Here is a 22,321-nt window from a genome sequence, read left to right as displayed (position 1 = left end):
CAACCCCACAGGTGTTTTCAATCAGAGGTTTGAGGCTTTATGTCCCCCACACTGGAACTCTGGGTTGGGAGGTCTGTCACCCAGTCCACCAGCTGCAGCCTTGCCCACCATGCTCCACAATCCGCCACCTCACTGGTTCTGCCAGCCGCTGCCTTGCCAAGAGTCCTCTCTGCCTGCTGCCCATCTCCGCCCCTCCTACGGGTCTGGATGAATGTTTCTTCTCTATCTCCTTGGTTGTTGGACTTCCATACAGTTCGATTTTCTGTCAGTTGTGGTTGTTTTTGTTTTTAAGTCATCATTGTCCTTCTTTTGGTTGTGTGAGGCAGCACAGTGTCTTACTTACGCCTCCATCTTGGCCGGAAGTCCCCCCAATTTTGATGTTTTTTTAAATGGACATTGATATAATAGCTGTCACAATACATCTAACAAAATTGTTTTGAATGAAGTTAAAATAAACTAAGCATTACTAGAGCCATCGTATGAAAAAAACTAAATGAACTTTTTGGCCAATCCAACATTTTGGAAGGAGACAAAGAAGAGAACAGAAAGATAAACAAAGGAAAAGAAAGCCTAGACATAACAGGAATAGAGTACATGACAAAAGTGACAAGCTAAATCAGTGGGAAAGATGGATTATTCCATAAATAGTGGTAGGTAAACAGGTTAGACCTTGAGGATGTCAGCCACAGGCATGGGGACAGAAGCCAGAGCCCTTCCTGGTGTATCAGATTTAAATGTATAAAAACAAAACCAGGGGAATACTAGCATAGAAGTGTGAAATTTTTAAAATTATTTTTTGAAGTGGGAAAGGTATACATAAGCAAAACTTAAGACCCAGAGGCCATAAAGAAAAACACTGATAAATATGACCACATAAATATTGTGGCAAAAGTTACCACCAATAGTCATCATAAGATAAACAGACAGAAAATATTCACATCATATGCTAGACAAAGGACTGATTTTCTTAATATATATGGAATTCCTATACATCAGTAAGGAAAAGGTGGAAAACACAAAATAAAAACTGGCAGAGAATAAACATGTAGTTCTCAGGTGTACATAAAAATGACCAATAATATTAACAGATGCCTAACTTCATTTGTGATCAACACCATACATAAAAAACACAAACAATTTTTCATCTATCATGTTGCTAAAGATAAAAAGGTGTAATGCAATGCTGGCAAGGGTGTGGTGGGGGTGTAAATTCACAGAACCTTAAGAAGAGGTAATCTGCAAGCATTTTTTATAATCTAAATTGCAAACACCCTTTGACTCAGAAGTTACACAAAGCTAGAGGTATGTGTTCACACCTAAAAAGATACCTTCACAAAGACATTCACTGTAGCAATGTTTGTAGTAGAAAAACAAAAACAAGCAAAAACACTACAATGACCAATGAATGGCAGCAGAGAATGGATAAGTTGGGGTACATTTATCAAGAAAAATACTATATGGCCATTAAGATGAAATAGCTATGTACTGACAGGGAAAGATCTTCAAGACTGTAAGTAAAAAGCAAGATGCAGAGTAGTATATATAATAGGATCCCATTTATTTAAAATATAAAGATTACATATTTGCTTATTATACATAAAAATTTTCTGAAGATTACAAAAGAAACTGTTAATAGATTAAGATTACTTTGGGGGAATAAAACTGGAGGTTAAGATGCAAAGAGGGGGATTTCATTTTCATTTTATAGCCTTCTATACTGTTTTGAGCTTTTCCTTACCATGGATACTATTTAAAATATAAAACTGAGGAGGGATCCTCCTACTCAAAGATTGTGAACCATTCTTTTACATACATTTTTCTAAGATCTATGTTTGATTTTTTTTCAAGGCAAACTGACTTGAGGTACTACAAGTTTTTGCAAATATATTTTTAATAGTTACTAGTAGGGTCACACCCATGTGACCAGTGGGGTTTTTTTGTTTTTAAAATCACATATCACTGTATTTTTAAAGATGATAAACCTTCACTGAAATGGAATGACTGCTGGATTTTTCTTTTTTCAAGCTTACTTTTTGAACTACAGAAGTAATATAACCATTACAGAAAACTGAGAAAACATTTAAGGGTGCAAAAAACATATAGGGTACTAAGATCACATATAACCACTCTTACCACTGTTACACACTGTTGGTGTATTTCTTTTTTCTTTGCATTATGTTAATGCATAGTAATGTCTGTATTTAAAATGTGTTTACAAAGCTAAGATCATACTGTACCCACAGCTTCACATCCTGATTTATAAATATATTAAATTGAATTGTCAAATTAGTATTGTGCCATTCCTCCTCATCAAAAGTTATTTCTGCACAAAGCATTCAGTTACTTTCTAGTTATTAGATAAAATAAATATAACACTCAATGAATATACTTATACCTAAACTTTTTCTGATTTATGATTGTTCCTTAAGAAAAATAATGGGATCAAAGAGTATGAAATATTTGTTTCTGATAATGTTTTTCGAAAAGGTTATACCAGTTTATACTTCAACCCCCACTGTAGCCTGTCTCATTGTTTCCTTGCCGACAATTACTATTACCATTTTAAAATGTCACTGTTATTTCGTAAGTGATAAAAAGAAGGTCTGATGAGAAAACGTTCCTTCCCATTAGAAAATATAGAGTCCTTTTGTATGTTCACTCAAGAGTAGTATCTTCCCATCTAAAAATAGGTTAAAATAGGAACTGTCAAGCTAATCCCCTTTTCTTATAAACATTATTAGTTTAGTGGACTTCACTACCAAAAACATATGGAGAAAGTAACATGTAAGTCAGATTAAGAATCTCTTCAAAGTTTTTAAGAATAACCAAATGAGCAAAAGGCATGTCTGTATTCCATTCTTCTTGTCCTATACTACAAGTACTTCAGGTCTTTGAAATGTGATTATTGACAGCAAAACTTCAGTATAAAGTTGAGAACACTAGTTGTATATTAGCTGTTTTTCTGCATCTAATGAGAACAAAAACTATATAATATTATGCAAAGTGCAGACACATGACCTCAACATAGCCCTGTGAAACAAAAAGATGCTAGGATAACAAAACTTAAAGCAAAAATAAGATCATTCCGATTTTTTTGAAAAGATTTTTTTATTCAGTGTTTAAGATTAAAAACTACAAGATTTTGCTTGCAGCTGATGAGTGGAAAGGGGAAAAAAAACATAAATTATCATCTGATTGGCTAGTTAAAATGCTCTGACTCAAGAGTCAAATTACTCAGTGACATACCAGTTACTTTGTGTGGGCTTAGGAGTTCTGGAGCAAAACAGCTCTAAACAAAACTCATCATCTGAGAACACAGGGTTAATGGGTATATGAAATACTGAGTAAGAAAGCTGATACAGGGAGGTTGTGGCAGACCTTTTGATTCTTTTAGGCTTCTAGCAGTTGGTTATCATATGCAAGGACCTAACAGCGAATTATTTTATCTTTTGACTTGTCTGAGTTAAACAACTTTAACCCACTAAGCAGGAATTAAAGAGATACTTTATAGATTGGTTAGAAAACATAAAGTAGTCCCACCTCTCTCCAGTTGAATTTTAGTTGAATTAAATCATAAGAGAAACAATGATTATTGCACATAATGTACTTGTCACACTACATTTGTTGTGTAGAATTTCCATTCCAAGTGTTGTTTTCATCTTCACCGTCATCTTGAGTCCTCAATCTATATATCTTCCCCTCCTTTTTAAAGTCTTCCCCCCGTTTCTCCAGCACTCTTTTTCTGACAGGTTCCCTGATGTAACAAAAGAGGAAGAAAAGAGAAGATGAAATAAAATGAAAACAGCAGTAATACAAAGCTGTTTCCTTTACAATTTGATTAGTATAAGCAATTACTTTTTAAGGAAAGTTCATGGAAAATAATTATATCTAGTATTGCAGTACTAGACTTTATATGTTTTCGGCAGTTTTAACTTCATCTGTTCTCCAAAACAAACCAACCATATCATATTTTCCATTCCAAAGCTGCATTCATGGCCTCATTTACAGAAATGGTCGATTAGCAATTTTTAATCCTTTTATAATGTTAAACAATTTATTTACACAATTAAGAACAAACAGGACTTCATCTGAAAATGGAAAACAGGTGAAATTTAAGATAATTCACTGTCCAACTCTAGAGGGGAAGAGAGAGCAAAAAGAAAAAAGGAAAACCAACAGTGTAACACAAAATTTTACCTCTCAGATACACATTCATCCCATCCTTTGCCCCAACCCAAGTCCTGTTCCCTTATTTGAAAATGTTTAAAAAGCCACACAGCAAGCTATCCGACATTATATTAATTCAAGATTAAGTGCTTCCACCCACTGCTCAGTAAGTCTTAAAATTCAGCACTAACAAGACCTAGTTTGAAGGCTGTTCTTAAGACTAGAGAATAATTTCCCTCTGTCCCCACTGGAGTAATGGACCATGGCTATGATTGGTCTTCTTGCCTAATAGTTAAGAAAGAAATAAGATACAAGCTTAAGTCAGCCCAATTACAATATTTACACAAATCTTTATCTAGAAAGTCAACAGAATACAAGACTAGGATCTCCTTACTGATGGAAGACAGGCACGAATTTTCATTATTTACCACATAGGATTGGAGTGGCCTAAAAAGGCAGTTTAGTAGTACCAGGTATACCTTATAATAAATGTTGCTATTATTAGAAAGGGGTATAATCTCACCTTCTAGAGAATATTTTCAAATACCCAAAATCTTAACAGAGTTATGAGCTAAAATCATTAGTGTTGTCTATTAATTAATTAGTATTTCCATTCTAACCTTGACCATCTGCAAAAAATGGTAGGTCTCTTATTAATCCAAATAATTTTCTGAAGGATGCACCATTTTCAAGTGAATATCTAGTTTTCTCAGTTTGGTCCTTCTCTAAATGACTGAGAGAAGACAGCCAGCCAGCAGATCAAAGAACCACTGGAGTTAAAATTCTCTACAGCAGAATACCGCTAAAGAAATTATGCAAGATGACTGAGAAATTAATGGAATGAAGTATCTTGATAGATACTAACATAGCTAGTAAGAAAAAAAATACTGCTATTCAGACCTGGAAAGAAATCAGTTTTTACAGTTACGGGAGGAAGAGACTTCAGTAAATGGAATAATAAAACCAGCAGAGGTGAAGTAGGTATTAGATGGCTGAGAAAACCCAGGGAAGTGAGCTTCCCTGGAGAGATGATAAATCTTCAGAACCCCGGGGTTTCTCCCCAACCCCCCCACCTCCCACATACAGAAAGAAGGCAAAGTATCTTTAACAAAATTTTCATTTGGAGGCATTACTAACATTTTGAAAATGGGGAAAACAAATACCTTTTTTCTGAATTGCTAGATGATGCAAGGTGTGCGGATTCCGACGATGCTGCTCTCACTGAGGTCTGTGCAGGAGGAGGATTGCTAAATAAGAAGTTGCTAATCAATCTCCAGATGGCAAGGAATGGGTAAAGTACTGTTCCCAACAATGTCCAAAAGTCTCCACTGGAAGAATGTACCATGGATGTAGTTGGTCTACCTGCCTAAAAATTAAGAAATAAACCTAAATAAAGACTATTAACAGTCCAATCACTTACATTCAAGGTTGTAGGTGAATCTTTTATCTGAAAAAATAAATTCCTAATAATTTTAGTTTACTCCAAGAAGTAAAATTACTAACTTTGAGGTTTTTCAAGTATATACAAATTTCTGGGAACTCCTGGAGCTTTGCTTTTTAAAGAAGTAAATACAACACAGAACCCAGAATGTAGTTTTTGGCGAAATGAACCAATTATTTTTAAGAGAACTAAACTTGTACTAAAATTAGTAACTTTCATTAAGTCTTTCTTGATTATTTTAAAAAGGGGAAATTTTCAAACCTCAGTGAATGCAATTAATCCTAATTCTCGGAGGGCTGTTTTAGGTGTGGGGCTGTAGCTCAGAGCAGGGAAAACTATACTAACCCAGACACAGAAGACAATCCAGGCTCTTATCCCAGCTCTGGCATGTAAGGTGGCACCTTGGCAAAGTCATTTAAGCTTTCTGAGCCTCCTTTCCTCATCAGAGATTAAAATACTATTGTAAGGATCAAATGGGATTAATATGTTAAAAATTAATGATATCTTTGTTAAAATGTTTTCTGAAAACTTGGTATACAGTAGAGTAGTGCACATATTAAAAAAAAAAAAAAACTAAGTCTATAGATTAGATGCTCTGCATTTCTTATTTTCTTCTCCTACCATTTTTTTGTCCATAAAAATAGGCAAAGAAAAATGTTGAAAATTAAACTAGTGCCTCATTAGCAATAAAATATATAAAGCACAGGACAATCTAACAATAAATTGATCTAACATTTTTGGATAAGTGGATTTTAATTATCCACTATATACCTTTTATCTTACCTTCCTCTAACTGTAAGAAACAATCAAAGCTAGAACAAACAGGACTGTGAGAACAGAAAACAATACAGACATATGTACATACTGGCAACAGTACCACTGAAGCACTTGGGGCAAGTTCCAAATCCAGTAATTTCTTTTTATAATCTTCTTTAGTGAATTCTCTCCTGGGAAACATGGTTGCTAATGAAAAATTACCGTAAGTGTTGCCGACAGTCTGTAACATAACAGTGAGTTTAAAAACATTACAACAGTGCCTTTTTATAGTAAGATATTACATACTTACATGCATTTCAAATGACGGCTTTAATTAAAGTTGCCTGGATTTGAAAAGTTCATTTTAATGTATACTCAAAAAACATTCATAAAACTTTGGTGTAGCTGAAAGCTGTCAAATCCACATAGTATTTAAAAGCTTTTATACCCTAGTCAGGTAGCTTAGACAGTTAAGAGCATCATCCTGAGACACCAAGGTTGTGGGGTTGATCCTGGTCAGGGCACATACAAGAATAAACTAATGAATGCATAAATAAGTGGAACAACAAATCAATGTGTTTTTTTCCTCTCTCTCTCCTTTTTTTTCTCTCTCTCTAAAATCAGTAAATTAAAAAAATTTTAATAAATTTTATAAATCAATAGTGCCCATAAAATAGCAAGAATATAGTTCCTAAAATTATATGAACTGAATAAAAATGAACAATTAGATATTTTTTTCAAGTATGCCTGCAGTTTCCCATGAGGGTTTTCACTATCCTTTACAAACTTACATTAATATCTCACAAATATGTTTGGATTATAAGTATTCCCTGTTGAAAATCTGAAATGGACCAGACTTGCCCTCATATATACATCAGGAGTTTTTGCCTCTTCTCTCAAAGAATAAACAGTCCATAACCAATCCACAGCATTCACATAAACCCAGATCCAGGACATTTTACTGAGCAGCATCACAGTCACCCTCACAATTTTAAGCCACCTGTATTTGTAAATCTTGGACAACTTTATCTAGAAGATTCCAAAGAAAAAAACTAACGTTTTTGGTTTTTTGCTGTAGGTCATAGCATACACACCTCTCATTGTTTTCACTCTAACATAAGACCATACACAAATACAAAATTATGCCATTCTACTGGAGAAAAGTTCTAATAGGACTGATGCAATCAAAGATCTTTCCCCCCCCGTTGTAGCTCCCCCTTTTCACTTACCTGTGGCAAGAGCAGTAAGACTCAGTAGCAAAAGGCACCCCCTCTTGGGAGGCCCCAGGTGGGGCTCCAAAGCAAAAGAAGAATGAAAGTGGCTATTGGCTTGGCTCTACTATAAAGCTTAGGGAAAAAGAGTTCTGAAAATCAATTTTTATATTGTCCAGCCCAGCTCACCAGTGGAGGAAGGCAGACAGCAGGCACCATTCTTTTAGGACCCAGAAGTAAGGTAGCACATTATACAAAGAAGAGATCTAGTGGAAAGATCTGGACCCTAATTTTAACCCTGAAGTGATATATGAGACAAATACTGGTATAGATAATAAGTCTAGAACATATGATGCCTAGAATACATTCTGAGTAAGAAATCAATCAGAAAATAAAAATTAATTGGAAGTTACTCATATCTTATTTTCTAAGATATCAAATTTCACACCCATACAGATTTCAGAGTAAGGCCACAATTCTGGAAGTAAATCCCTGAAGAAGGTACTTGTCAAATGAATATTGCTGCTGGTCTTTAAGCCTAGACAACCAGCAGATAGTGGGAAAATGGCCAGCTCAAAGTATTCTAAGTAACCTGCAGAAAATGTGAAAAGGACCAAGAAATACTGTATCCTTTTTACTGACAACTCCCTCAGATTAGACCTTTGAAAAATCATTTGATTTTCATTTATCCAGCTGAGTGTACTAAGCAGTAAAGTTTCCCGAGCTTATTGTACAACGTCAGCAAATTCCTATTTTTGCACGACCAGCAGATACGCTATTCCCATGTGGCACTAATAGATGATGGTAGCTCCACAACACCCCAGTGTTGTCCTGTGCCTCCCTCCTGGGGATAAATCATAATTTATTCACATTCTTCAAATTCTTTTTAAAAATCTTCCCCTCCTACATTTTCATAACCTTTACCTCATCTACCTTTACTAGAACTCAAGGCAAATTTACCTGTGCAGCAAACTGCCTTGCCTCTTCTAGAGGAGCATCAGAAGGGAACTGATTTGTAAAAGAAGAACCATCAGGAAGACGGAACTGAATCCTTGCAACAGTGCTATGAAAAAATGAAAATTTAAGTCAGCATCTTTACCTCTACACATTCTCAAACAATACCAAAAGTTAGAGAAAATGAAAGTGCAAATGTGTGATGAACATAGGTTTTTTTTCCACAATGTCAGATCTTTTTGTTTGTATTAAGGTCAGAATTACTGAGCTATATAGTTCATGTAACATAAAATTCACCTTCTTAAAGCATAAGATTCAGTCATTTTTTTAAAAGATTTTATTTATTTATTTTTAGAGAGAGGGGAAGGGAGGGAGAAAGAGAGAGAAATATCAATGTGTGGTTGCCTCTCATGTGGCCCCCACTGGGGACCTGGCCCTCAACCCAGACATGTGCCCTGACTGGGAATCGAACCAGCAACCCTTTGGTTTGCAGCCCGCGCTCAATCCACTGAGCTACTCCAGCCAAGGCAATTCAGTCATTTTTAATATAGTCAGAGTTGTACAATCATCATCAATATCTAATTCCAGAACATTTTTATCACCACCAGAGAAACCCTAACCCTACTAGCATTCCTCTCTCACCTAATTCTGGCAACCACTTAATCTACTTTCTGAATCTACAGGTTTGCCTACTTTGGGCATTTCATATAATGGAATCATATAATGTGTGACTTTTGGTAACTGGCTTCTTTAAAATGCCATTATGTTTTCAAAGTTCATCCATGTTGTAGCATGTGTACATCATTTCTTTTTATTGCTGCATAATATTCTAATGTATGGGACACACTGTTTTGTTTATCCATTCTTCACTTGATGAACATTTATTTGTGTTATTACCACATTTTGGCTATAATGAAAAATGCTACTATAAATATTCAATACAGGTTTCTGTGTGGACATATTATTTTCAATTCTCTTGGGTATATACCTAAAAGTAGAAGTGCCATATTATATGGTTAACTCTGTTTAAATCTTGAGGAACTGCCAAGTTGTTTTTCAAATGTGAACGCATCATTTTATAATCCCTTCAACAATGTAGAAAGGTTCCAAATTCTCCACATCCACGCCAATACCTGTTGCTCTCTCTTTAAATGTAGGCATCCTAGAGGGTATGAAATTGTATCTCATTGTGGTCTTGAGTTGAATTCTCTAATGCCTGGTGATGTTGAGCATTTGTTCATGTGCTTATTGACCATCTGTCTATGCCCTCTGGAGAAATGTCTATTCAAATCCTTTCCCCATATTTAAATTGAGTTGTTTGCTTTTTACTATGAGTTATAAAACTTCTTTTTCTAAGTACACGTCCCTTAGATATATATGGTTTGCAAATACTTTCTCCAATTCTGTGGGTTATCTTTTCACTTTAATTTTATTTTGACTTTGTTAAAATATATTTCTTAGCCCTGGCTGGTGTGGCACCAGTCTGCAAACCAAAGGGTTGCTGGTTCAATTCCCAGTTAGGGAGCATGCCTGAATTGCGGGCCAGGTTCCCAGTATGGGGAGCACGAGAGAGAACCACACACTGATGTTTCTCTCCTTCCCTTTCTCCTCCCTTTCCCTCTGTCTACAACAAATAAATAAAACCTTTAAAAACAAAACAATATATTTCTTAAATTAGAGTTGACATACATTACTTTCAGATATACAACATAGTGATTAGACATTTATATATCTTATGAAATTATTACCACAGTAAGACTAGTAACCATCTGTCACCATCCACAATAGTATTATTGCCTATGTTCCCAATACTGTATAATGTACACAGTGTACATTATATGCCATGACTATGACTTATTTTTTAAGTCTATTTTATTAATTATGCTAATACAGTTGTCCCAATTTTTTCTCCCTTTTAGTCACCTCTGCCCTGCACTGCCCCACCATCCAGCATTTCATACCCCACCTTAGTTCATGTCCATAGGTCATACGTGTAAGTTCTTTGGCTTTTCCATTTCCTACAATATTCTTAACTGTCCCCTGTCTATTTTGTGCCTACCAATTATGTTTCTTATCCCTGTACCTTTCCCCCCCATTCTCCTCCTTCCCCTCCCTGCAATCTCCATTTTTGTGATCCTGTTCCTGTTCTAGTTGTTTGCTTAGTTTGATTTTTGTTTTTGTTTTTCAGGTTCACTTATTCAGAGTTGTGAGTTTGTTGTCATTTTGACAACAAAACTGTTCAAACTATGATCAAAACTGTTCATAGTTTTGATCTTCTTTTTCCTAGATAAGTCCCTTTAACATTTCTTATAAGAAGGGCTTGGTGTTGATGAACTCCTTTAACTTAACCTTATCAGGTAAGCATTATATCTGCCCTTCCATTATAAATGATAGCTTTGCTGGATAGAGTAATCTTGGATGGATTTCTTGCCTTTCCTGACTTTGAATACTTCTTTCCAGCCCCTTCTTGTCTGTAAAGTTTGAGAAATCAGCTGAAAGTATTATGGGAACTCCTTTGTAAGTAACTGTCTCTTTTCATCTTCCTGCTTTTAAGATTCTCTACTTACCTTTAATCTTGGGTAACTTAATTATAATGTGCCTTGGTGTGTTTCTTCTTGGATCCAACTTCTTTGGAACTCTCTGAGCATCCTGGATTTGCACGCCTAATTCCTTTGCCAGATTGGGAAAGTTTTCCTTCATTATTTTTTCAAGTAAGTTTTCAATTTCTTGCTCTTCCTCTTCTCCTTCTGGCACCCCTATGATTCTCATGTTGGATGTTTAAAACTGTCCCAGTGATTCCTCAGCTTCTTTTCATTTTTTTTGAATTCTTGTTTCTTCATTCTGTTCTGGTCGGATGTTTATTTCTTCCTTTTGTTCTAAATTGTTGATTTGAGTCCTAGCTTCCTTCTCTTCACTGTTGGTTCCCTGATTATTATCCTTTATTTCACTTTGTACAGCCTTCATTTCTTCCTTCGTTTTGTGACCAAACTCAATCATTTCTGTGAGCATCCTGATTACCAGTGTTTTTGAACTCTGCATTTCATAGGTTGGGTATTTCCCCATTGCTTAGGTTTTTTCCTGGAGTTTTGATCTGTTCTTGCATTTGGGACATATTTCTTTGTTCAGCGCACCCATTACATTGTAAGGGGCAGAGCCTTAGGTATTCGCCAGGGCGGGGCAAGAACTTCATTGTGTAGTGTCACTGTATGTGGGAGAGGGGTCAGAGAGGGAATAATGCCGCTTGCTTGGCTCTCGCCCCACTTTCCATCACTTCCCTTGCTTCCCACAAGCAGATTGTGCCCTTTCAGGTGCTGATTCCCAGGTGGGTGGGTCTGCGTATGTTCTAGGACTACATAGGTCCTAGACTCTCCTGTGAGGCTAGGAGTTTCTCCTGCCACTGCAATCTGCACAGGATTTTACAGCCAGAGGTTTTGACGATTTAGTTTCCTATGCTGGAACCCTGGGTTGTGTGGTCTGTCTCACTCCCCAATTGTTCCTACTGGCTTATACTCGTACACATGGGAAATCCCGTCAGACAGCCGCTGCCTCGCCTAGCCTGGTCCGCCTCCTTGCTGCAAGTCCTTTCTCCTTTGGCTTCCCGTTTCCGCCCTCCTACTGGTCTGGATGAGTATTTCTTCTTTAACTCCTTGGTTGTTAAGACTTCTTTGCAGTTTGATTTTCTGGCAGTTCTGGTTGTTTGTTTTTAAATTTGTTGTTGTCCTTCCTTTGGTTGTATGAAGTAGCAAAAGCATTTCTATCTATACCTCCATCTTGGCCGGAACCTACATAAACACCCATGACTTATTTTATAACTGGTAGTGTGTACTTCTTAGTCTCCTTCACCTTTTTTGTCCTCCCTGCCATTTCTGATGATTTTGTGCTTTAAGTCCAAAATTTTTTAATTTTGATGAAGTCCAACTTATCTATTGTTTTCTTTTGTTGCTTGTGCTTTTGATGTCATGTCTAAGAATCCACTGTCTATTCCAAGATCCTAAGATTTTCTAATTTTGTTTCTAAGATTTTAAACTTTAACTTTTATATTTCAGTAAATGACCTATTCTGAGTTTGTTTGTTTTTGGTGTGAGCTAAGTGTCTAAATTCATTTACATGTGGATATTCACTTGTCCAAGCACTGTTGAAGAGACTCTTCTTTCCGCACTGAATGGTCTTGGTAGCCTTTTCAAAAAATCAATTGATCATAAATGCATAGGTTTATTTCTAGAGACTCAATTCTATTATGTGATCCATTCTTATGACAATTCCACAATGTCTTGGTTACTGAAGCTTTATACTAAGTTCTAAAGTCAGAAAAGTCTGAGTCTTGTCCTGGCCAGGTGGCTCAGGTGGTTGGAGCATCATCCCATACACCAACCAAAATGTTGCAGGTTGTATTCCTGGTCAGGGCACATACTAAGTTGCAGGTTCAATCCCTCATCGAAGGGCATATGGGAGGCCACCGATCGATATTTTTCTCTCACATAGATGTTTCTCTCCACCCTGCCCCCCCACCTTCCATCTCTCTCTAAAATCAATAAAATTATCCTTGGGTAAGGATTTTTTTTAAAAAAGTCTAGCCTCCCACTTTGTTCCTCTTCCAGATTGTTCTGACAATTCTGGGTCCACTGCCTGTCAGTTTGAATTTTAAGATCAGATTTCTGCAAAATCTCAACAAAAACACCATCTGGGGTTTTGATAGGGATTACGCTGAATCTATAAATCAGTTTGGGAAGAAGTACTGCCCCCTTAAGAAAAGTGTAAGATGTGTACACTGAAAACTATAATCATTGTTAAAAGAATTAAAACCTAAATACATGAAAAGACATTCTGTGTTCCACAGGTCAGAAGACTTAATATTGTTAAGTACATTCTTAGGTATTTTATTACTTTTAGAAATAATCGTTTTTTTGCCCTGGCTGTTGTGGCTCAGTGGACTGAGCACTGGCCCGCAAACCAAAGGGTCACTGGTTTGATTCCCAGTCAAGACACATGCCTGGGTTGCCAGCAAGGTCCCCAGTAGGGGGTGCGTGAGAGGCAACCACACATTGATGTTTCTCTCCTTTTCTCCCTCCCTTCCCATCTCTCTAAAAATAAATAAATAAATACTTAAAAAAAAAGAAATTCGTTTTTTAAAAGTAATTTTTATGATTATAAAAGTAATGCTTATTAATTTTCCAATATGGAAAATATAGAAAAGTAAAAAGAAGAAAATAAATATTAACCCTAATCCAACTAATAAAATACACTGGAAATCTGAAGTTTTGTCTTCACAACGTATTTTTGTTTTGGGAACTATCTTATCTCTGTTACATATCATTCATTCTGGTATGATTATCAATAACATTTCCTCCACCTCCTTCACCACAGGGGTGGGCTTGTCAACTACCCCAACCAGATAGCCCACACAAGCAGACTTAGTCATTGATCTAGAGGTGGCCACATCATCCAAGCAGGGTCAAATCAGAATTCTCCTTAGTGAATGACATGGGCTTTGAGAGAAATGGTTCATTTTTTGAGGCCCTGGGCTCTCCTAACATCATATAAGAAGTTTTCCTAAGAATGAAGCTAAAACAGAAGAAACCAAGAGATTAAAGGATATCTAAAGATATCCTTTACATTCTCGGATCTAGGTGTGCCTAACCAAATCCATCAATGGAACTCCCCAAATGTAGAACCAATGAATGCCCTCTTTTGCTTGATCCTATTTGACTTGAGATTCTAACAACTGAAGAATCCTGGCACAGCCCTGGTTGGTGTGGCTCAGTGGATTGAACAGAAAGCCAGCCTATGAACAGAAAGGTCGTTGGTTCAATTCCCAGTCTAGGCACATGCCTGGGCTGCAGACCAGGTCCCCAGTTGGGGGCGTGTGACAGGCAATCGATCATGTATCTCTGACACACCGATGTTTCTCTCCCTTTCTTCCTCTCTTCCCCTCTCTCTAAAAGTAAATAAATAAAATCTTTTTTAAAAAATTAAAAAAAAAAGAATCCTAATACCTAAGATAATCACTATGACCATTTTGATGTATGTGCTGTCTTTTGAAAAGATATTTTTTGAGTCTTCTATTAAAAGTTATTTACAGACACTCCCCAACTTACAATGGGGTTATGTTCTGATAAACCCACTGTAAAGTGAAAATACCGTACATTTGAAGCACCTAACCTACCAGATAGCACACCTTAGCCTAACCCATATTAAACTTGTTCAGAATACTTGCATTAGTGTACAGTTGGACAAAATCACCTAATACAATGAATACAGTGTAGAATATTGGTTGTTCACTCTTGTGATAGTATGCCTGACTGGGAACTGCGGCTGTGTACTGCTGCCCAGCATCACAAGAACATGCCACACATTACTACACCAAAAAAAGATCAAAATTCAAAGCTGAAGTACAGTTTCTCCTGAATGCTTTTCACTTTCACACCACTGTAAAACTGAAAAACCCTAAGTCAAACCATCGTAAGTTAGGGAGTATCTGTATTTAGTACAGTTGTATTGAAAATTCACATTCAATAACAAATACCATTGGCAGCTGCCAAACTGGTTAGTGTGTCCTCCTGGAACTATGTATTATAGCCACAGCACTCATCAGCATCAAAAAGCAGCCCACAACCAGTATTCTTCTCAGCAGCTACATACACGAAGACAGTTAAGCAGGAAATAAAGTACCTTCTTTCTCTTGCAGAAGAGTCCCTCTTAACTTCCATTTCTGCCTGTTTAGCCAGCAAGGCAGCAGCTTTAGCAGCTTCTACTTCTTCCTTTGTTTTTGCAAAACGAGCAGCTCTCTCTGCACGATCCTTTAAAACAGTTGTTAGACACTAATTACTTTTCACTGCTAGAATGCTCCACTCATACATTTCCAAATAAAAACATGAGTGAAATTCCTTAAAGTCATACACATTAACTTTATCACTCTGGATATAGTATATTTCAGTTTTTATCAACTACCAAGGACCAGAGTTGCTATTAAACAAACAAGGATGTGAATTTGGTCAGTACGGTATTACCAGAGACTGGAACAAGATCTGGCACATAGTAAATAAGTATTTGTTGAATAAACAAGTGAACAAACAATATTAAGGTAGGCATGGTTTCCGTATGTATTACAACTGCTCAATTCTAAAACAAGTTGTTGCGAAACCACCCTAAGCTTCTACATGATGTTCTAAATCCTTTGAATGTCCCAAAAGAGAATGCTTGTGACTAGAGGAAGTTGCTAGGTAACCAACTCTTAGCTTCTTTTCTAGGGAATCTTTGAAAACTACTTTTTGACTACTGATAAAATTCCTAATATAACATGGAAAAAATTATTTTGAAAAAAATCACCTCAATTTTAATCTTAACTGTACTTTAATTCAATGTATAATTTCTGTAAAAGGAAGCTGAGAATTGGTACTTTTTGAGTCACTTAAAATGTACTATTTTTGTATACACTGTTTGATAATAAACCAAAACCGTTGTGCATGGAAAAACAATTTCACAAATGTTCTAAAGTCAAGCATTAAAAATAAACTTAATAGCCTCGGCTGGTGTGGCTTGAGCCCTGGCCTACAGACAGACTAAAACATTGCCAGTTCAATTCCAGGTCAGGGCATATGCCTGCGTTGCGGGCCAGGTCTCCAGTAGAGGGCGTGCAAGAAGCAACCAATCTGAATTTCCCTAGCACACGTTTTCCCTCTCTCCTCTTTCCCCTCTAATTAAATAAATAAACAAAATCTTTAAAAAACAAATACACTTAACACTCACCAATGCAATTTGCTGTTTTATACGCTCTCGAGCTGCTCTATCTTCTGCCTTTTCTCTGTTTCTTTCCTCTAACATTCTTTTTGTTAATTCCTCTTCTTGCTTTCTTTTATAATCCAACATTTCTTTTCCAGTTTTCCTCCTCTCAATTTCCTTCTTAATCTCTTTCTGAGTTAAAGAGAAAGTTTTATGAGCCAAAAACTTAATTTAATAATCTGCCCTAGATATTATTCTTTGTGCAGGGAAAGCTGGTTGTAGGTACAGCTAAAGGCATAAAATGACTTCATAAAATGTAAGAAGTAGGTAGAATTTATTAACAGCATGGGAAAATGGTCAAATGTCTATCAATTTCTACATCTTTGCCAATGGTTCTAATAAGACTACGATGTGGTCAATGTTTGAAAACAAAGAGAATTACAAATCTTTGGTTTCTAAGGTGAATATGTTACCCTATAAGGACACCAAGGCAGTCATTTAATTTGGCTTGAAGAAACGATAACTTTCCTATATTAGAACCCCACAGAGATGATGCAGATTAGGTGTGCATGATGAGAAAAATTAATGGTGCACTAAAATGCAATAACACCAAAGGAAAAATTTAGCAAAATGTCTGCAATTTTTTTTTATGCAAGCCAAAAAGGAACTAAAACTTTGATTTGCATCAAAGCAAAATAATTTTAGTTCAAGTCCCTTTATTCTTAGTGTAAAAGACTCACTGCAGAGGGAGAAATAAGCCAATTTATTTATAAAAAGGACACTATGACTTTACTACAGAAGACAGATTAATTCCCTTCACTGTGCTGCAACACTGAACTATAACCAAGGAGCCATCCTAGTTCTGCCAATGGAATAGGGAGTCAAATGTTCCCTCACTTAATGGAAGAGTAAAACAAAGCTTAGTACACAAACGTTACCTGTTCTTCTTCTTTCCTTTTCTCTTCTCTCCTTTCTTCAAGTTTTTTGGTTAGTCTGTATTTTAAGTTTTTAAAAAATACGTTAACTGAGACATATCATATAAATATAAAATACATTTAGGAGATTTATTTAGCTAAAAACAACTGGGGAAATGTAGAAAAAACAAACAAGAAAAGCTCCTGAAGGCAAAGCAACAAAATGTCTGCCTCGTCCCTGGCTGCTGGAGCAATCCATGAGTCAGTGGGAAGGCCACTGGGAAGCCTAGTTCCAGCTCTAAGTGCCTTACCTCCTACTTACCATCAGTTCCTTTTTATCCCCCCTGATTTATTTGATATTGATTTAAAAATAAACATATACATCTTTGTGAACAAATATGCTTTACCACTTACACAGAAGTAAACAGCAATGTGGTACAAAATTGTTAAAAATAAAAGCAAAATACTGAATGAAAGACAACATTTATAAAAACTCGTAATACCAAAATGGACTCCCAACTGTAAGAAATTCATCAGTTAAAAATTAAGGATTCTGAAAGTACACAGTAATAATGGTTGCACAACCTTGTGAATATATTAAAACCCACTGAATTGTATACTTTGAATTTTACATAATTCACATATCATATGTGAATTGTATCCTGATTTCAGAAAATAACAGAACTTTCTCTGAGAAGGATTTGGGTCATACAGCTACATGTACTTGCTGAACAACTTATGCCAAAAATCAAGGGAGTGCTCAAAGAATGAGATGTATGTCCAAAGCACAAAAGACCCAGCATGAAGGGGATTCTGTTACCCAAATCTGCGTCAATCTGTGTACCAAAAAGAGTAAGTAAAATAAACTGTAACACATTAGAGGAAAAAAAAGGATTCGTGAAACAGCCTATCGCTGAGGGGAGTTATAAATTAGTATAACCACTTTAGAAAACTAGCCAGTTTCTGTGACCCAGAAATTTCTACTCCTACAAATATACCCAGAAGATACGTTCGCCAAGACATGTACAAGAATGTTCATAATGCCCTATTTGTAATAGCCCCAAACTGAAAACAATTTAAATGTCCATTAACGGTAGAATGAATAAACTGTAGTATAGTCAAATAACAGAATACTACACAGCAATGAGGGTGCACCAACTACTGCCACATGCAACAACACAGAAGAGCCTCACATATACAATACTGAGTAAAGGAGAGCAGACACAGGAGTACATGTGGTATGGTTCCGTTATGATGTTCACAAATTAAAAAATTCTCTATGGCGTTAGATTCAGGATAGTGGTTATGTGGGGGAGGGAAACAGGAATTAAGAAGAAGGCAATAGGCTCCAGTGCATGTAATGCACTGGTAATTTTCTATTTCTTGATCTGGGTGCTGGTGTCTAGTAAGTTCACTAAAAAAAGGGGGAGGGGTGGAAACTAGGAAGAGGTAGATCAAAGAGAAAGCCCTTTTCTATACAAGAATGAAAGCTAGCTAATAAATGTAAAAAGGAGTAAAGTCAGGGAAAAATAATTTTTAACTACCAATGAAATAACAGATCCAAGCAAAAATCAATGGATGCCAAAACCACTGGGTGAAAGTTTTTGAGGAATAGCATATTCACTGTTTCAAAGAATCACTGCATAGATAACTTATTAATTAAGGAACAGGGCATCTTTATAATTGAAAAATCCAACAGACACCATCTTAAACAATGATTATACTTATTAACATCACCAATAATTCATACATCTTATATTAGATGCCTAATAACATAACAGGAAGGACAAAACAGTACCTAGGTAATGTTCTTAACAAAGTTTAACTTGAACCTAGAATGATGAAAGAGGGACCAGATCAACAAACATTCTAGAAACAACTAGCCTAGACTCAAAAAATGTCCAAGTCATAAAAAATGAGAACAAAAACAAAAGAAAGGAAATGTTTTGGATTCAAAGAGACTAAACAAAATTCAATGAGTGATCCTTGAATAAACCCTGAATCTGGAAAAAAGTTATAAAGGACATTATTAGGAAAACTGGGGAAATATAAATATGATCGAATATTAGATAATCTCACAATTTACCATTTCTTTAGTGTGATAATGGTATTATACTAAAATCTGAAAATGTCTTTATTCTTCAATTATGTAACAATTGCAGAATTCTCTCCTGAAAAAAACAGATATAATTTTGTTTTTATTTAGTTGAAAACCCACTGCATCTTAATGACAAATCAATTGTTTCATCACTTTTGCATCTGGGAATCTATTACTTAACTGTTGTTTCATTGGCTTGGGGGATGGGGCAGGGCATGGGTCAGTGGGTATGGACCCCAGGCTCCAACCTAGGCTGAACCCCTAGAATCCCTAGGTGCTCAGAGCTCTCAGAACCTCTGAACCCCAGCCAATGTTTTTATTATTATGAGATACATACTCAAGCATTTAGCATGAAATAAAATGTCTGTAACTTTCAAATGAATCAGCAAAACAAGTAGTCATTATAATATTCTTTCAATTCTCTGAGGCTTGAAACCTTCCCCAAAAAACGTTGGAATTGATGGTACTACATATTTATCTTTCCCAGGTAATTCTGGGAAATATAATGATATTAAAAAAAAATGATATAAACAAAATAATGCATTTTAATGAAAAGGTATTTCTGAATCACTAAGACTTGTATTTCTCATATTTTAGCTCTAAAAAACTATATTTTAAAACTATATATTTTTAGTATTAAAATTTTTAACCTCAATTACAAATCATCAGTCTTTTTAAAAAACAAAAAAAATCAAGTTTACTTACTCAAGAAAAGGCAATTCAAGGTAAAAAGTATACGTTCTCATTATGTATAAGATAGGATGAGTTTATGAGCTAACATCAATTTGATTTAGTTACCTTTCCCCTATCAAAATTAACAAAATTACTTTTCCTTCAAGCTAGATCAGAAAAAAGCCTCAGACCTAACACGGAGTAATTACTTTCCCCAAAATTTGGCCTCTGGAAAGAGATTTTTACAACTTGAGAGAAAAGTTAGAATTCTACATTTACTAATCCAGCTTTCCCAATTTTAAGGCTGAATTTTTCATTTGTATAAAATTTATTTTACAATATCATCAAGGTTAGAGAAAAATGCATGAGTCTGTTTTACAGAGCTTGGTGTTACATAATGGTACACATATCAGAATACCACAGGGACCAATGAGTCCAATTTATGTGGGCTGAGAAAAAACACTGAAATTCAGTTCTGTGAGACAGAGAAACCAGCAGCATGTTAGGGTGTCACATTCCAATAACCATGCAGAGGATGAGTGAGTCAGAGGCACCAAAGCACTACAGTCTTCAACAGGGACAGTGGGATGAAGGTAACTTTAAGGTATATAAATGATGAGCTAAGAGGACATTTGCAATAGGAATATTATATAGGTGAATGAATCAGATTTCACAAAAGGAACAAAATTCCTAATGAAGTGTAACTGGGATTAGTAAAATGCAGGACCTCAGTCTGTAATTATTAAATACTATCAGGGCCTAGGCTTTATTGGTTGAATCTGATAAATTAATCTGAGCAACAATTTGAAGTACTTACATGATTTTAACTATATGACCATATGACATGGATTTTTCAAAAATTGTCTAAGCAGCAAATAGTTACTTCCCAATGAAAACTGTTTCATAATTAAGAGTTTGTCAACATTTCATCCAATTTCAGTATTAGTATCATTTTTTATTAGGCCCCAGTCTACATATATTTCATAAAATGGTCCTAACAGCATATGCTTTTTCAAAAACTGCATACATGTATCTCCAAGATCACTTTTAAGGTTCTTTCAAGTTTAAGGAATCTCAAACAACTGTATACCCTCTCTGACCTGATACATTAATTTTTAAAGTAATAATGCTCCAAGAAGAAAATTTAGCAACTTCAAAGCAAAGGAAAAAAATCCCTAACCCATCTTTCATAGGTATTAATATAAACATTTTGTTGTATGTCCTTTTTTAGCAGTTTATTTTTATGGTATTTTCCTCTTACCATTTATCCCTCTTAAACTCTCTTCTACCTCCACCCACCACCTACCCCCTACATGTTGTATGTCTTAAAGTGTCTTTATTTGACTCATTAATTATGCTATATATAACACATATACACCAGTCCATATACATTTAACTTTTTAAAACTAAAATGGCATACTATCTTGTATTTGTAGAACCATACAGGGAGACACAGCAGACATTCCCTCACATGACAAAGGAACCTATTAAGAAACAACAGGAGGGAGGTTGAGAGGATGGGTGAAAAAGATGAACTGGATTAAGAAATACAAATTGCCAGTTATAACATTAGTCATGGGATGTTAAGTACAGAATAGAAAATATAGTCAGTAATATTATAGTAACTATGTATAGTGTTGAATGGGTATTAGTCTTAGGGCGATCATTTTGTAAGGTATATTAATATCTAATCACTATGTTGTACACCTGAAACTAATAAAATAATGTTTATCAACTATAATTGAAAAATACATTTGAAAAAACAGAAACAAAAACAGAAATTCCCCTTTCCCACTGCAATTAAATAGCACCTGACCTTATGCCAGAATAAATGGCTACCTGTCATATTTCTTCTTATTCCCACCAACTCTCCAAATCCTTTTCTAATTTTTGAATTTCGCTTCAACCAAGGTAGCCAAGTAAGGGTGCCCTATGGTGGGTTTGGTGTTAGCAAAACAGAAGGAAACAAAAGAGGGTGAACTCCTGGGACCTTCGGTTCCCTGCTGCTGCTATTCCAGCCTTACACCATTTCTCACCACTGTGTGAGGCTCTATCCGGCTTTTCACATAAAGATCTTAGCCATACCCAACTCCTACAAAGAACAACCAGAATCTAGGTTTTGCTGAAATGAAGTTGATTTTTATATTATTGTGAGCAAACCCAAATACCCAATGTCAGCAATCATTTTGAACCTTGTTTCTCCATAGCATCTATGTAAACAAGAAAATGTCAAGGACCTCTAAGGAATTTTTCTTAACGTTCATTTAATACTAAGTGGCTTTAAGTCAGGATTAAAAAAAATTCCTGCTTATCCATTTACCAATAATTGATACAACTTTTAAGAATCAGTATAAAAGACTATGATTTACTCATTACTAAATTATTAAAG

At 35.7% G+C, this 22,321-nt stretch overlaps 1 protein-coding gene across 1 annotated transcript in view; it reads right to left on the bottom strand.

Moving 5' to 3' along the window:
- Window positions 1-1,537: 1,537 nt before the first annotated feature.
- UBXN4 (UBX domain protein 4) overlaps window positions 1,538-22,321 on the bottom strand; it is a 37,338-nt gene continuing 16,554 nt past the window's right edge. The window contains exons 7-13 of the mRNA XM_024569610.3: window positions 17,187-17,241; window positions 16,276-16,440; window positions 15,199-15,326; window positions 8,536-8,638; window positions 6,474-6,605; window positions 5,331-5,533; window positions 1,538-3,754 (exon numbers count right to left, since the gene is read on the bottom strand). Coding sequence (XP_024425378.2) covers window positions 3,616-3,754; window positions 5,331-5,533; window positions 6,474-6,605; window positions 8,536-8,638; window positions 15,199-15,326; window positions 16,276-16,440; window positions 17,187-17,241 — 925 coding nt within the window. The 3' untranslated portion in view covers window positions 1,538-3,615. The remainder of the gene's footprint in view (window positions 3,755-5,330; window positions 5,534-6,473; window positions 6,606-8,535; window positions 8,639-15,198; window positions 15,327-16,275; window positions 16,441-17,186; window positions 17,242-22,321) is intronic.

This window comes from Desmodus rotundus, chromosome 2 (assembly GCF_022682495.2).
Source record: "Desmodus rotundus isolate HL8 chromosome 2, HLdesRot8A.1, whole genome shotgun sequence".
Lineage (NCBI taxonomy): Eukaryota > Metazoa > Chordata > Mammalia > Chiroptera > Phyllostomidae > Desmodus > Desmodus rotundus.
The sequence above is the reverse complement of the archived record's forward strand: the minus strand, read 5'-3'. Positions and strand labels throughout refer to the sequence as shown.